The sequence below is a fragment of the Balearica regulorum genome, chromosome 5 (genome assembly GCF_011004875.1).
Source record: "Balearica regulorum gibbericeps isolate bBalReg1 chromosome 5, bBalReg1.pri, whole genome shotgun sequence".
Lineage (NCBI taxonomy): Eukaryota > Metazoa > Chordata > Aves > Gruiformes > Gruidae > Balearica > Balearica regulorum.
In genome coordinates this window covers 6,473,668-6,488,843 of record NC_046188.1, presented here as the reverse complement: position 1 = coordinate 6,488,843, position 15,176 = coordinate 6,473,668, and the positions used below count along the sequence as shown (strand labels likewise).

At 51.5% G+C, this 15,176-nt stretch overlaps 3 protein-coding genes across 6 annotated transcripts; 2 read left to right on the top strand and 1 right to left on the bottom strand.

The window, feature by feature from the left end:
• Positions 1-422: 422 nt before the first annotated feature.
• JKAMP (JNK1/MAPK8 associated membrane protein) lies at positions 423-5,157 on the bottom strand. 3 transcript variants are annotated; one of them, XM_075753324.1, is made up of 7 exons: positions 5,043-5,155; positions 4,741-4,832; positions 3,856-4,010; positions 2,679-2,885; positions 2,063-2,244; positions 1,287-1,363; positions 423-971 (listed from the first exon to the last, which is right to left on the bottom strand). In XM_075753324.1, the coding sequence occupies exons 1-7, from the start codon at positions 5,053-5,055 to the stop codon at positions 753-755; spliced, it is 945 nt and encodes a 314-aa protein (XP_075609439.1). In that variant the 5' UTR covers positions 5,056-5,155; the 3' UTR covers positions 423-752. The 3 variants fall into 3 exon arrangements, with proteins under 3 accessions (XP_075609439.1, XP_075609441.1, XP_075609440.1); XM_075753325.1 differs by having other exon boundaries at positions 609-971; positions 3,874-4,010; XM_075753326.1 differs by lacking the exon at positions 4,741-4,832 and having other exon boundaries at positions 5,043-5,157.
• Positions 5,158-5,276: 119 nt separating this feature from the next.
• Positions 5,277-9,052, top strand: L3HYPDH (trans-L-3-hydroxyproline dehydratase). Of its 2 annotated transcripts, none has more exons than XM_075753314.1 (5): positions 5,277-5,848; positions 6,149-6,318; positions 6,641-6,763; positions 7,646-7,783; positions 8,551-9,052. In XM_075753314.1, exons 1-5 carry the CDS (start codon positions 5,314-5,316, stop codon positions 8,674-8,676), a joined length of 1,092 nt encoding a protein of 363 aa, XP_075609429.1. In that variant the 5' UTR covers positions 5,277-5,313; the 3' UTR covers positions 8,677-9,052. The 2 variants fall into 2 exon arrangements, with proteins under 2 accessions (XP_075609429.1, XP_075609430.1); XM_075753315.1 differs by having other exon boundaries at positions 5,281-5,848; positions 7,646-7,787; positions 8,555-8,813.
• Positions 9,053-10,448: 1,396 nt separating this feature from the next.
• On the top strand, positions 10,449-13,275 carry GPR135 (G protein-coupled receptor 135). Its single transcript, XM_075753044.1, has one exon. The coding sequence runs from the start codon at positions 10,653-10,655 to the stop codon at positions 11,928-11,930; it is 1,278 nt and encodes a 425-aa protein (XP_075609159.1). The 5' UTR covers positions 10,449-10,652; the 3' UTR covers positions 11,931-13,275.
• Positions 13,276-15,176: the final 1,901 nt, after the last annotated feature.

The window sequence follows — 15,176 nt, the reverse complement described above, 5'->3', positions numbered from 1 at the left end:
CTTTGTCAGTGTGTATTTGGCTTCAGCAAGGCCAAAACCTCACTTCTGAGCAGCCTAGGAAGTTTTAGCAATTCTTATCACGGTGTTCATAAAGATTTTGATGACTGTAGAGCAGAGATAACGGCATCTCTTTAAGGAATGGGAAGGCTACTGTTGTATAATCATCTCCAGGAAGAGGTCTCCTTATATGAAGTACACAGAACATAAACTGTAGAGAACTATACTTTATAGAGAACGTCACAATATTTCCTCTCCTTCCTAGTAGTCAGACTAAAGCAGCATGAAGAATAAATTTTTTGATGGAAGGAAGATGAAAGTCTGTTTCCACTGGTGAGGGATGGGAGCTAGAGTAGGTGATGGAAAACCAAGCTCTATGGTATAGTCAAGCTCTATGTGTTTTATAGAAAGTCTACCAAAAACCAGGCTCTATTGTTTTATTCAAAACCACCTCAAATAGTGTATTGGGAAATAAACATATACAAGCAAACCGCTGTGCCAGAATGTGTCACAAGCTTTTTATACAGATTCACAGTGATAAATAGACACAAAGACATTCCCTTCAATCTATACCACATACTTACAAAGAATACAAAGTGCAGCTTTTTAATATTATACAGTCTTACTCAGAGGCGTTTCACCTACAAGTCTTGCATGTAAATAATTTCTTTTAAACCAGAGGTTTCCAAATTGTAACAAGCACTAAAATTGCTGAATCCAGATCATTAGGACAGCATTGTTGGCACGGGCTCCTTTTAATGTCCGTTTCCACCTTCTGAGAGTATGCGTGATGGCTCGGTGTACTTTGCTGTCAGTAAGTAGAAGAGGGCAGGTGCAGGTACCAAGGCAAGCAACGGCAGGTCCTGCTCAAGCTTATCCAGTTTGGAAATGGAGATGATTCCATAGGCATGAAGTAACCAGTGGCTGAAGAGGACAACAAGCCTTTTCTTCCTGACAAGAAGATCCTTGAAAGACTTGCAAAATAAACACGATATCCTGTTAGCATTCAGCCTGTCACCTAGCACCTGATGTTTAAGAGATGCTACAGATCATGCACAGAGACTGTATGAGGCCTCCTGGGTTTGAGCCCTTCCAGCACATAACGCAGTTTCTCAGTGCACCACGAGAGGGAAGTCTCACAGGCGCTTCCTCCAGCTAAGCGGAGAAGTCATAAAGGAAGAGGCTTAAACACAGAATACACTGCTGAGAAAGGGCAAGAGACAAAGTGGTCTCTGCTCATTCAAGTGTTTTACGTTACGAGTTTTAACACAGGAAACACGTTTACCTACCTCCACTTCAGAAGCAGACATGTACACAGCCAGCGTAACCAAAGACAACACCAGTATGATGTAAGGAAACGCATAATCTAAAGGCAAACATCGAACACATTAGCGGGAAAAAGAATGCACTATATACATTTCAGCAGAGAGAGTTTTTCCATATATAGCCATGGGCATGAAGTAAACTAAGCTACTATAGCCCACCTCTTACTGTCACATCAAACATGCACAACGGCAAGCGTCAGCCAAGCACAACTATTCAACACTTCTGCCTTAGGTTTTCAAACGTTTTCTAGTATTTCTAGGTGGAGTTACTGTACACTTAAATCACTAATTGAAAAAGGCAGCTAGTGAGAAAAGTAGTCAGGCTGAGTGGGGATTTTGTGGCACCTGTCCCCTTCATGTGACAAGTATGCTGGAAGCTAAACAAAAAATAGCTGATCTCCCCAAACTTATACTTTAATACATCTCTGAAATCAGACAAACTCTACCTTAGCAGAAAGTGGAACTAACTCCCTCTGAAACAACTCCCTCTCATACCCGCTCTGTTCCCTTTTTGGGAAAGGCACCACCGGCAGAGGCAAAGCAGTGTTGGGCAGGAGCCTGGGTAGGACAGGGCAGAAATGAGCAACCTTTTCAGTAAGACTCCTCCCAGTAACCTTAAGCAATGTCCTTATTCTCAAAGCAAAAGGAGCATCATGTCCCTTCTGCCCCTCCCCTAAGTCAGTTGTTTGTTAGTGTGTGTTTGTAAGTGTGTGTGTTAGTGTTATTAGGAGAGAACTCACAGAGCAGGCCTCCTCCAACGGCCTGAAGCACAGTGAGGACAGGGAAGAAGTAAAGTGCTGCATAAATGCTTTTAAATCGATCTGACTTTCCTAAACCACAAGCAATTTTCTTAACCAGAAGAGGCCGAAGTAGCATCATCAACACAAGACAGAAGGCATAATATATAAACACAATGGTGTACCTAGGAAGAAAAAAAAAAAAGATCAATTCCTTAAAACGTGCAGCCTGTTTTCTCCTGCAGACTCAACTCAGAACCTTGCAATTTGGGGTTAGAGCCAAAGAATTCTAAAGAATTTACAAAAGTACATAAACACAGAACGACTGGCTCACTTTTCCTACGGGAAATGGTCAAGAGGCAGCCAAAGGGAACAAAAATGAAGTCTTATGTTTCATAGCTGAATAGCCTAGACTATGCCACCTTCTCTGGTGAGTCAGAAAGTTGTTAGATGTTCCACACATAAAACAGCTGAATGCATGAAAAGACTTCAGGGGATTGATATTCATTGGTCTGAGTTATATCTGAACACTTTTTGGAGCTCTGAGAAGAGGCCTGGACAGAAACACGCTGGTATAAAAGGAAGGGACAGACAGGAGTACAAAAGCCTTTACACTCACAGGGGATAGACTGCTTCGTGAGTGCAGTGCACTGTGGTGATGTAGTCGGGACTTGGGTTGTAAAGCATTGTGTACCAGTCTGAAAGCTTCTTCACCTTGCAGGAGCGGATACGCAGAGAGCCGACGGGATCGCTGACAAGCAGCGTAACAATTGCTGCAACGCTGCACTCAAACAAAGCAGTGATGTGCTGCAACAAGGCGCTGGAACTGTGGAAGGAGAGAGAGATTTAGTACTGTTTTGCTAACTCTATAGGAAATCTAAATGCTAACTGAAATGTAGAGGCCCATGCAGTACAGAACCTTCTAGAGAGTCAATATCCACTGTGACCAAGGTTATTTACAATCTCAGATGATTTAGTGCATAAAATGTGATTGAACAACATTCCAGCTTCTTAAACCAAAGCTCGCTGTAGCACAAGCATCCTGTCAGGTGAGGGACAGCAACACTCACACTGTTGCAGTTTCAAAGAAAGCAGCAGTGAAGGTAAGACACCACGCATCTCAGAAGGGATAACATTGTTACTGTGATATAAGCAAAATTTTCAAAGCTGCAAGTCCTTGTTAAAGATGATATATATTCATACATTAAACTCCCTCAGTCCCCTATGTTTTTGTGTTTTCAGTGTTTAGTACACTTCAGAGTCATTACCTCTTAAAAGATCCAGTCTAACACCTAACAGCCACATGCAGCTGTGGTTTTAAATCCCTTTGTTACAGAAGTTCCTTGATGCACAACGGTTACACCAGCTATGCTATCAGGACCAAAACCCAGGATACATATTCCTAAAGAGAAACCTCAAACCCATCTTGCTGCACATGCGCAGGACTGCTGATGGGGGCCTCTGCAGGTGGTAGGTCTGGCCCAGGAGAGAGGGGATGATACACTCTCGCCCGCTACTGGGAAACCCAGTCCAGCCCGAATTGCCAGACAGACTGGGCACCACCACATTAAAGAGCACAGACCATGCCCTGAGGGCACTGACTGGCAAGAAGGACCTGCTGGACTCTTACATTTGTAAATAACCCCCCTCCAGCTGCCCAAAGCTCATTTGCTACTGTATCAGCTCAACCAACAGCATGAACTGCTGGACAGTTCAATTCAGCATCTTAGATCTGATACTCACGGATATGAGATTTCCATTTTTAAATAACTTATCTGAAGAAGGGGTATACGAACCTCTTTTTTCCTGAATACCACTCAATAAAGAACCAGTGTAAAACCAGGGGAAGCATGGCCATGAAGCCAAGGTACAGCCAGTCATAGCGGTCTGGAGATCCCATACATTCCCGGCAGATTTTGTTGTCATCGGTTCTTTGACCTCTAGGACATACCTACAAAAAGCAGAGATTGTATTTCCAAAGTATCTGAGTACCAAAAACGAACCATTGCTGTTCCCGGAAAAACAGCTTGAACTAGTACTGGGGCAAGAAACATATCAGATTTTTGAAGAGATGAAACATTAACCTCAGCAATTTCTCAGCTTACACTGGCCTTGCTCTCTCCCGCCCTTATTTCTTAATACAAACAAACATGAAGCATGTTGAAAAGACTTCATCCAAGACTCCTTTTTCCTCTCCCACTGTCACATCACCTCCCTTTCATTGCTAAGCTCAGTCACCAGGCTGCTCACTACCACTGACGCCCAGAGTTTCTCACTCCTCATTCATACCACCCTCCCTGGATCTCGCTCTCCCTTAGTACTCCCATAAAATCAGCGGGCAGAATGATTTCAGTACAGCTCTCTGTACCGCCCCGTTCTGTTCCAGCTTTCGCAGACCCCCTACTCAGCTCTGGTTTAGCACCCAGCCTTCAGCACCTCCTTCGGGGAACGTTTCACTGAGCAGCTCCTGCTTTCGGTAAGAGAGCTCTGCCCGCCCTTTGCAGCTCTCAGCTCCACCTGATCTCCAAGTCACCTCGGGGCTGGGCTGCGGTGCTGCTTACAGCAGGATCCGCATCAGCCTCCGGGGCACTCCGGCCCGTGCTGCCGATGCCGGGCCCAGCCCGGGAGGGAGCGGGACTATCCCCCCTCCCCAGACCGAGCCTCGCCCGCGCCACACTTACCCCGCAATCCCCGTAGGTCTCCACGGAGCCGTTGACCGACAGGACGGTCCTGCCGCAGTACAGCCCGAGGCAGGCGGGCTGGATGTCCACAGCTGCGGGGAGAGCGCACCCCGCGTTACCGTGGCGCCGCGATCCGACCCGGCCTGTCCCGCCTCGCACACCGCGGCCCCTCCGCAGCCGAGAGGCACCGAGCGCCACCCCCGGCCCGCTCCAGCCGCCGACAACCCCCCTCCTCCATCCGCACTCACTCCCATCCCCAGCCTGGCACCGCCGGGCCCCCTGCCCGGTCCGCCCCATCCTACCGGAGAGGAACATCCCGGTAACCCGGCAAGAGACCCTCCTGCTCGCCGAGCTACTTCCGTACGCGTCACTTCCGCTTCCGACACGGGGACAAGCTCCAGCCCTCCGGACGGTATGGGCGTGGTCACCGCAAAGGGGCGGGGCCGCTCCGCCCGTAGGTGAGGCCATACGCAGGGGCGGGAATGCTCCGCCTTGGGGGCGTGGCCCTCCGCGGGGGCGTGGCCCTCCGCGGGGGCGTGGCCCGCGCAGTCTCCGCCCCGCCGGGTCCGGGCGATGGCGGCGGAGGGCGGCGGCGGTGGCGGCGCGGGGCGGCGGTTGCCGCCTCACTCGCCCTCGGGCCTGGTGCTGCAGACGGTGGAGATGCACACGGGCGGCGAACCGCTGCGCATCATCCCGCGACTGGAGATGGCGGAGGAGGCGATGGCAGAGGGGCTGTCGCTGCTGTCGCTGCGGCGGGAGGTGGCGGCCACGCAGGACCACGTGCGGCGGGCGCTGATGCACGAGCCGCGGGGTCACGCCGGCATGTACGGGGCGGTGGTGGTGCGCAACGGGGCGGCCGCCGCAGGCGCCCACCTGGCGGCCCTCTTCCTGCACGGCGCCGGCTACAGCACCATGTGCGGCCACGCCGTCCTGGCCCTCGGCCGCTTCGCCCTCGACTACGGGCTGGTGGCGGCACCCAGCTGCCCCGAGACTGCTGTCCACCTGCACTGTCCCTGCGGGCCCGTCACCGCCTTCGTCCCCTGGGACGGCCACCGTAGCGGCAACCCTGTCCGCTTCCACAGCGTGCCCGCCTTCACCGCTGCCACCGGTAGGAACCGGGCCTGCCACGCTGGTTTTGGGGTAGGGGCTGGTGGTGGCTGTGCCAGGGTGGGGGCTGGCAGCCTGGCTGAAGGGCATCTGTCAAATCGGTCCCCAATTCTGATGTCCCCCAGAGGCAGGATGACATCATTGGGCGTGGCATAAGGCATCACATTCCGCTCTCTGGCATGAGAGTACTCAAGTTTTCCTTGTCCCCTGCGTTGCATGCAGCTCGGTTCTTTTGCTCCACATGCATGCCCATGGCTCAGCATGGTTCCCCCTCCTCACTGTCCTCCCTTTCATTGCTCAGACTTGGCCATCAATGTCCCTGGTCACGGGAAGGTGATGGTCGACATTGGCTATGGTGGCACTTTCTACGCCTTTCTCAGTGCTGAGCAGCTGGGCCTTGATGTGTGCTCTTCGAAGACCAGAGACCTCGTCAATGCGGCAAGCGCAGTGACGGAAGCGGTGAAGAAACAGGTATAGTGGAACGCTGCAGTACCCCCGCATTTTCCCTTGGGGTGACTGCACCATAGCGAGGCCCTTTATTCCCCCTGAGATGGTCAGGATGGGAGAGAGTCCCATCCTTCCAGCCCCATGTTGAATTTCAGAGTTTTCCTCCAGCCTCACAAGGACATGAGTTCCTGCTGCTGCATCCATCTCTGTTACTGGAGAAGCAGAGGTGGAAATGCAACAGTGTGGCCTTGTCCCCTTCCTCTGGTCTCTCGAGGAAGCTGTGCTGCACGTACTGCTGAGTGCCAGCTGCTGCACGCGTTGGTGAGCCTGTCTGTGCTGTTCCTAGTTCAAGCTTCATCACCCTGAAAGTGAAGACCTGGCCTTCCTCTACGGCACCATACTGACAGATGGGAAAGATGCCTTTAGTGAGGAGCCCACCACCAACATCTGTGTGTTTGCAGATGAACAGGTACAGAAACGGGCTCTTCTCAGACAGACAAGGCACCACCTTTTGCCCTTCTTACATCCACTGCAGAGACAAGGGAGGGTTCTGCTTCTTCTCGGTTTGGGCAGTGATGATTGCTTCTGCTGCAGTGATGTCTCTGAAGAGCTGAGTGTCACTTAACACATGCTGGTTTAGTTCCTAACGACAGAAATACTTCTGCACATCTTAGATGGTGGCATTTTAAAAAGGTTCTTACCCATGTCCCATAGGTAGGAATTTCCCAGGAGTTCAGGGGCTGAGGCAGGATCCCCACATAGTGCATGTCCTTAAAGTCCAAATCTAGGGAACAGTTACTGAGGATGAACAGAGCAAGAGAAATGAGGCGATGTAAATCTCTGTCCTTGTCTGCAGTGGATAAGGTATCACATAAATAGCAGGGGAAGTTTCAGTTGGGCTTACCAGCATGGGGACAGATCACCTCGGAAGCTGGCGAACGTGCTTTTGGAGGTTTTAAAAACCAGGCTGGCCAGCAGCTCTGATCCTACCTTGCTTTATGCAGGAGGACGGGGAAGGTGGCCTCTGCCCCTCTCAGTCCTTTTGCTATGATGCTGGGAAGTTTTCAAGTGCTCCCTAAATAGCCTCAATATTTATTACATCAAGTAATAATATTTAGTACATCAAACATTACAAGTTTGCCAAAGCTGATCACAATCCAAAAGTACCCCAAACCTGCTTATTTTGTCTTCTCATATGTGATGTATCCAGATTCTGTACAAAATCCTGGGCTAGAGGGGTTTCTCCCAAGTGCAGTATAAAGGTGGCAAAGAGAACTGAGGGGAACAATATGGTTTTCTATTAAAAAACCTCAAAATACTAGAGCTGGTTCATCTTCTCTTCTGAATATAGGTTGACCGAAGTCCAACAGGTTCGGGTGTGACAGCTCGCATCGCCTTGCAGTACCATAAGGGACTCATCCAGCTGAACCAGACCAGAACCTTTCGGAGCAGCACCACGGGGTCCTTCTTCACTGGGAAAGCAGTGAAGGCAAGTGGCTTGTGCTGGACTTTCCCTCTGTCTTGAGGACTGCTGGAAAAGTGCTGTTGCCTTGGCTCAGCAGAGAAGCAGAAAAGCCTTTCTGTGCCTGGGAAAGGGCGTATGGAAGGAGGGAGGTACCTGGGGGTCTTCCCTTCCCACAGCCTCACGCTTCAGGATTTTTCATTAGAGAAGCAAGTAACATTGTTCTGTTGCATGGCTTCGCTGCAAATCCTCTCTCGGCCCTCAGGAAAGGACTGGGGTGAGAAATACCTCTGATGTAGATAAATCAGTCTGGTCCACTCACAGTGGCAGCTAAGGATGAATTCCTGGTTTAGTCCCCTCTTCCCTGCTCAAAGGCTGAGCACATTTTTGGAGATGTAGAAGCTGGGTCTGTACATCCAGGTTTCCAGGCCCAGGCCTGGTCCCATGGGATCTGGCAGCACGTGGCTGTAAAGGTTTGGATGTGCCCCAGGGAGCTCTTGTTTTTGGGTACCAAGCAGCCACCAGCGTGTTGGCCTCCTTTAAGGCAAACCCATGCTGTGGCAATGCAGGGGCTCGTGAGCTCAGAGCAGGGCCAGCAGCAGTTGTGCAAGTGTGGAGTTCGTGCAGGCAAGGTGAGGCAGTAAAAGGGCTGCTGCATGCTTTGGGATGTACCTCGGCAGGGTGGTGCTCGGTGAGGGGTGACTGCATAAGCGCCAGGTAGCGCTGGGATCTCGTGGGGTTGGGAGAGCAGAGAACCTCCTGTCACCTCTGTCCTGATCCTAATCCCTCTGCAGGAAGCCAAGTTTGGGGACTACAACGCTGTCATTGTGGAAGTCTCAGGAGAAGCCTTTTACACTGGTACAGCCACCTTCACTGCTGAAGAGGAGGATCCGCTGAAATATGGCTTCTTCTTCAAGTGACCCGAGCCACGGGGCAGTGGCAAAGTCTCACTGATGGTGCTGTGCTTCTCCTGCCCACGCATTTCTGTTCTGCTTCTCCACACGGCTCATTGCAATATGCCAGAGCAACAGAAACAGCCTTTGGTGGTGTGACAGTATCAGCTGTGTTTCAAGATAACAGGCCATGTTCCCCTGTTGTGATTAGCATATTGCGTGCAACGTGATTAGCATATATGGGCTGCTCTGAGAAGCCATAATCTTTTTCTTCTTTTTTTCCAATAATTCTTCTCAGAAAACAGAGCTGATCTTGGAGAGCTGTCTTCAAATTTATGTGCCTTCTCTATGTCTGCAGATTACTAATCTCAAAGCCAGATTCCTATTAAATACCATCTGAAAATACTGCCTTTTTCCTCTTTTTTTCATTCCCGGAGCTCATTTCCAGGACTCCGCTGAGTGTGTCATGGCTGTTGGTTGGATTGCCTGCTCTTCCTCGATGCCTCCCGCTCAGACTGCCATGCTGCTCTGCCTCATGCCCCAGCTTCCCTGACCTATCCTGCTCAGGCCTGTCCAGACACCCCACTCCCCCTTCTTCCCTGCACTCGCTTCAGCCCTGCCAGAGCCCTCCTGCGTCCTGGGGCTGGATGCAGGGATTTGCTCAGAACTTCCTACTGTCTCCATTTTGTGTCCACTATGACCTGTTGTTTCCCTAAAACCTTCCTCTCTTGCTTAGCTTGGATCATTGGCTGCAAATACCCCGTGGTTAACTTTCAACAGGAGCAGCTGTATTCGAAGGTCTGAGCCATTATGACCTTTGATTGCTAATTATTTACTGATGATTTGCAGAGTGCAGTCAATGTTTGTTTTGCAGAATCCCTCGAGGGAGGATTGCTGGTGGAAAAACCAAACCAAGGCCTGGGCTGTAGGCAAGCATTTGCAGTAGCAGCAGCAGAGCTTCAGACCACTCGTGGTCTGTAATTTCCACTCTGTCTCTGGACAAAATGGTGTTTGTTTATTGAAGGTGCTCCTTGTTAAAATGAGACATGAAAAAGAGAGTGATCATGTCCCAGTAGGTCATGCAGCAGAAGGGAGCAAGTCGCACCGAAGAGCTTTCAAAAGGTTGGCATGGAAAAGCCGGAGAGGAATTTCTTCTGTCAAACTGAAAATTTTAACTTTGGAATGGGAAGGAACAGAAATCCCCTCAGTCAGGGAATGGCTGTGTTGCCAACTGAGGTTTTTTAGGCTGGCATCCGGGGCTCTTGTTCCCAGCTTTCCTGTAACCCGCAGGTTAAATCCCATATACCCTCTGGTCTGGGGGAGCAAGAAGTGACATGTACATCCTCTGTGCTTGCAGGAGCAAACTCTTCCACTAGTTTCTAGTTTCTGGGCATCTCCCTTGTGATCAGCCTCCCAGCGTGGCTCCCGGGGAAAAGCAGGGGCAGCAAGTCACGAAGTCCAGCACAGAAAGGTTGGAAGCTCTTTGGCCATTAATTGGGTCGCAGCCTTCATTAACTATTCACTATCCCAATCCCAAAGAAATTTTTGACGTAGGGGCAGGCAGCTCCAGCATGGCTGAGAGCAGGGGACGGGGTCCTGCTGCCAGTGTGGGGGTCTCTGGCCTAACCCCTCTGCTTGTGAGACCTCAGCCCAGGGTGTCTGGGGGTAGCTGGCCCCTGCCCCTTCATGAGGGGAGAGGGGCTGTGAGGGCAGAGGGGCCCTGGGGACCCATCCCCGACTCTGGCATGGGGATGATGCCGGTGTGGGGTGAGGGGGGGTCCCTGTCCCCGTGCCAGCCGTAACGGCCGGGGTCTCCCGGCCCCGCTGCGCGGCTGTGGGGGCGCCGCTCCCCCGCTCTCGGGCCGCGGGGCGGGCCGGGCCGGGCCGGTTCCCCGGGCAACGGCGGCCGGGCGACGTCAGCGGCTGGCGGGGCCGGCGGTCCGGCGCGGGCGGGGAGCTCGGCGGGCGGGCAGCGCCTCTGCAGCCGCGGCGCGGGCCGGGGCATGAGGCTGCGCATGGAGCCGGCGGCGGCCGTGCCGGGCAACCTCTCCCGCGGCGGCGGCAACGAGAGCGGCGGGGCGGCGGCGGCGGGAGCGGCGGCGGGGTGGTCTGCGGCGGCGCTGGCCTCGCAGGCGCTGGCGCTGCTGCTCATCTTCGCCCTCTCGGCGCTGGGCAACGGGGCGGTGGTGCTGGTGATCGCCCGGCACCGGCAGCTCCGCACGGTCACCAACGCCTTCGTGTTGTCGCTGTCGCTGTCGGAGCTGCTGGGCGCCCTGCTCTGCCTGCCCCTGACCTTCCTCAGCCTGCTCAGCCGCCCGCCCGGCGCCTGGCTCTTCGGGCAGCGCCTCTGCTTGGCCAGCGCTGCCCTCCACGCTGGGCTGGGCATCGCCGCCACCCTCACCATGGCCCTCCTCTCCTTCGACCGCTACTGCGCCATCGTCCGCCAGCCCCGACACAAGATGGGCCGCCGCCGTGCTGCTCAGCTCCTGGCCGCTGTCTGGCTGGCCGCCTTAGCTCTGGCTGGACCCTGGTACGGGCTGGCAGGCGAGGGGCAGCGAGAGGCCCGGCCCGGGGCCTACCGCTGCGTCTACGTGCTGCCCTGGGGCTCCTCCCGGCTGGGCCCACCCTATGGCGCAGCCCTCATCGTGCTCTGCTACCTCCTGCCATTCGCCCTCATGTGCTTCTGCCACTACAACATCTGTCGGGCCGTGCGGCTAGCTGAGAGCCGCGTACGGCCCCTCACCACCTATGGACACCTGCTGCGGGCCTACGGGGAGATGCGCACGGCCACCACCGTCCTCATCATGATTGTCTCCATCATCTGCTGCTGGGGGCCCTACTGCATCCTGGGGCTGGCTGCTGCTGCTGGCCGCCTGCCCTTCTCGCCTACCATGGACGCCGTAGCCAGCGGGATGGCCTGGGCCAATGGTGCCATCAACCCCCTCATCTACGCTGCTCGGAACCCCAACATCTCCGTCCTGCTGCGGCGCAGCCGTGAGGGCGGCTACAGGACTAGGAACAACGTGGCGGCCTACCTCTCAGTTTCGGCCCGCCAGCCGGAGCCCTGGAGCCGGGCTGACCGCATCCGAGAGCGCTACGTCAACCGGCACAGTGGCCCCCCAGGCAGCGCCCCGTCCTCCTCCAGCCCAGTGAGTGGGGGAGAGGTGGCCATGTGGGCCTGCAAGAACCCCGCTGTACTCTTCTGTCGGGATGGGCAACCGGACACCATCTCTGAGGCCGCCTTACAGGCCAAAGCAGACACCGTCGACACCAGCCTCTGAAGAGATGGGTGTCCAGGATGGAGGCATCAGGCCCCAGGGCCGGCTCCCTGCGGAAATGTGGGGAGCCCTGGCACTTGGAGCCCTTTGCAACCAGACTACCAGGGAATTGGAGAGATGGGACTGTGTGAGCCATGGTATGGGTTCTCCATTGTGTGAGCTCTGGTTTGGCAACCCAGTCTGTGAGCAGCGAGAGCTCCACAGGGAAAGGAAAGCCCCCATTCCCTTTCAGCAGGCCTGACACACTGGTGATAGTCGCTGAGCCCAGCCAGTGCAAGAGCTTGACTGCAAGAACAAACCAGTGTTTGCTCCAGTCCTGCAGAAAGTGCCACAGTGAACCTGAGACAGACACAGAAATACAGCCCAAACTGACTGTGTGAACTGTTTGTTAAGTAAGTGCCAAAAAAGCAATTGAAAGCTGAGCACTGGCAGCTGGAAGACGCTCTGAAAACACCGCACTGTGAAAACCGCATCATGGCAGGAAAATGTTGCTTTAACCCATTATATGTGGAAGTGCTGATGGTCAGAAAGTCATAGACTGTAGGACAGGCTAAAAAAGCGACCTATTAAGATGATTTGCTCCCAAGCATAACAAAACAGTAGTTGTTGTGAAAGGCAAGATGTATGATACTGGAAGGGAAGGGAAGGGAAGAAAGATGAAACCTCCGTTGTCAGAATTTCAGCAGGCTTTTTTTTTTTTTTTTTTTCAGGTACAGTCAGCTTAAAATACTATGAATATGAGAAATGAGAGTTCTTCAGATGGACTGAGGAAAAGGCTGTGGGTGTAGACTATGGTAACACTGAGTTTGTGCACAAGGTGTGTGTTTTCTTTTTGAGCTCATCTGAAGTGTCTTACATCTCTAAGAGTATAACCATGTTTAGAAGAGCCATGTGAGAGGGGTGAGTATTTGAAGGGTGAGATAAAGCAATACCATGTGCTCTTTGTATGCTGTTAAGCAGGTGGAAATGTGTATATGCAGAGAACAGATACCATCGTATTGATGGCAGCAATCCATCTGCAGTATAATATTTAAAAAACAGCTCTGCCATTGAAAAAAAGGAAAATAACACAATGGAAGTGTGATTGCACGGCATAAATTCATATGAATATGTCAGTATAATTTTTTTGTCTAAAGGCCTAAAGCCTTAAATTAATATTTTGAATCAGAAACTAAGATTGGGCCTTCCTTTATCTTTGCCAGAGTTAAATGTGAAAGACAGGCAGTGTTTTTCTTTGTACAGGCTTTAAAAATATGTTACTGTTTTACCGGCTTTTTCAACTCTTTGTGACCCAAGTGAACATACTGTCATCATTTTGTAAGTGAGACAAGAAATAAATTGTCTTTTATGCAGGAGATTTAAGTGTCTCAACCTGGCATCATTCTCAGCCCAGCCTTGAGGAGAGAACTTCTGTAAAAAATTGCTAGATGAATGATAGTAGAGAGACCTAATTGTTTGTGAAATTTTAATGCAGCCATTTTTTGTGCTGTGAGTATTAATGTAATTTCCTTCTGTGGTGCCTCTGAAGTCCACGAGGAAAAGATTTGCCCCTTGACTACTTCTCAGCACTGATACTTTGCCCTGCAGGTCCTGGATTTTGCATGTTGAGCAGTGTATTCATACCGTTTCAGAGAGAAGCTGTGCAGAAAAACCACAGCTTTTCACAGAAGCTGTTTGACAGCAAGTGAACACTAGTTACTTGTTAAAAAGGCAGGACAGGAATTCTTGCATACCTGCCCTTCTGCAGCAAGGTATGGCTCCCGTAAAGCAAAAGAAGTGGTTGTGAATGATGAAATGAGATTTAACTCTTACCTAGGTAGCTGGCAGGTGGTGAGAAGGAGATTGGTGCAAGCTAATTTGCCATACAGAGTACTCTGGTGTTTGAACAGCTTTTTCAAGAGCTTTTGCCTGAGTTCCACTAGTCACTGACTCTTTTATTATCTACAGAAAAGTTTAGCTGTGATCCAGGAGATAGCAAAGAGAACTCGTGGGGTTTTGCCTTCCCAGAAGGGACGTTTGTCCATGAGTTGTAGCAACAGTCCTTAGAGTAAGTTCCAGTGCTCTGTAATGCCGGGAGCACCACACAGATTTACAGGTTTTTTTTTTCACTTTTTGCATGCAAGAGCTTTATCTGCCCATTGGAACAAACTTGGTCAGATTAGATAAACTAAGGGATAGTTCCTGGGTTAAGAAAATGAGGAAGATGAAGGTCCAGCACCGCTGTGCCTGACTTGTGGCGTGCCACCAGGAGTGAACTAACATGACTTTCTAGGAAGGTAGTAGTGAAGCTGAAACACCAGAGATTTCAGCATATTTTTAACAGGCACTGGCTGGTGCCTGCACATTAGTCTTGTATGTGAGGAGCTGAATGAGGGCAGCTGGCTGGGGTCTTTGGGCCATGACAAATTAGCACATTTCTTTTAAACACTAACTTGGGCTGTAGCAAGGGGAGATTCTTGACCAGATCCTTTTCGGTGTGGACCTTCTGCAGCTCCAGTGGAGAGCCAGCCTGTGTTTTAAAGCTGTGCCTGTCCTATACTCCTCATAATCATAGAATCACAGAATTGTTTAGGTTGGAAAAGACCCTTAAGATCATCGAGTCCAACCGTAAACCTAACACTGCCAAGTCCACCACTAAACCATGTCACTAAGTGCCCCATCTACACATCTTTTAAATACCTCTTGGGATGGTGACTCAACCACTTTGCTGGGCAGCCTGTTCTGATGTTTGATAACCCTTTCAGTGAAGAAATTTTTCCTAATATCAAATCTAAACCTACCCTGGTGCAACTTGAGGCCATTTCATCTCTACCTGTCACTTTTTACTTGGGAGAAGAGACCGACACCCACCTGGCTACAACCTCCTTTCAGGCAGTTGTGAAGAGCTGTAAGGTCTCCTCTCAGCCTCCTGTTCTCCAGGCTGAGCAACCCTAGTTCCCTCAGCCGCTCCTCATATCACAGTACTGTTGAGCAAGTCAGGCACACGGGTCTCTACAGCCACATTTTCAAAGGTATGTTTTAAAAAATACAACCAAAGGGTGAAGTGTCTTAAATAAACCACAAACAGCAGAGAGAGACATACAAACACACACAAAACATGCCAAAACACGTTGGCTGCCTGACAAAACGGCACTTGAAATGCTGCCGTATCCCAGCTGTGCTGAAGGTTGCTGCCTCTTACCAACAGTGCAGAGTAGGCAAGAAGGTCTTGGCCATGCTAGCACACAAGTGACCATGTCAGTCTCTCCT

What these genes read in the sequence shown, in the direction of transcription:
- JKAMP (XM_075753324.1), bottom strand. An exon ending in AGACCTACGGGGATTGCGGG is followed by an intron (nt 4,011 to 4,740) that starts GTAAGTGTGGCG and finishes TGCTTTTTGTAG; the next exon opens with GTATGTCCTAGAGGTCAAAG. An exon ending in CGTTGGAGGAGGCCTGCTCT is followed by an intron (nt 1,364 to 2,062) that starts GTGAGTTCTCTC and finishes GTTTGCCTTTAG; the next exon opens with ATTATGCGTTTCCTTACATC.
- L3HYPDH (XM_075753314.1), top strand. Translation starts at nt 5,314, where the DNA reads ATGGCGGCGGAGGGCGGCGGCGGTGGCGGCGCGGGGCGGCGGTTGCCG. An exon ending in GTGTGTTTGCAGATGAACAG is followed by an intron (nt 6,764 to 7,645) that starts GTACAGAAACGG and finishes TTCTGAATATAG; the next exon opens with GTTGACCGAAGTCCAACAGG. An exon ending in TCACTGGGAAAGCAGTGAAG is followed by an intron (nt 7,784 to 8,550) that starts GCAAGTGGCTTG and finishes ATCCCTCTGCAG; the next exon opens with GAAGCCAAGTTTGGGGACTA.
- GPR135 (XM_075753044.1), top strand. Translation starts at nt 10,653, where the DNA reads ATGAGGCTGCGCATGGAGCCGGCGGCGGCCGTGCCGGGCAACCTCTCC.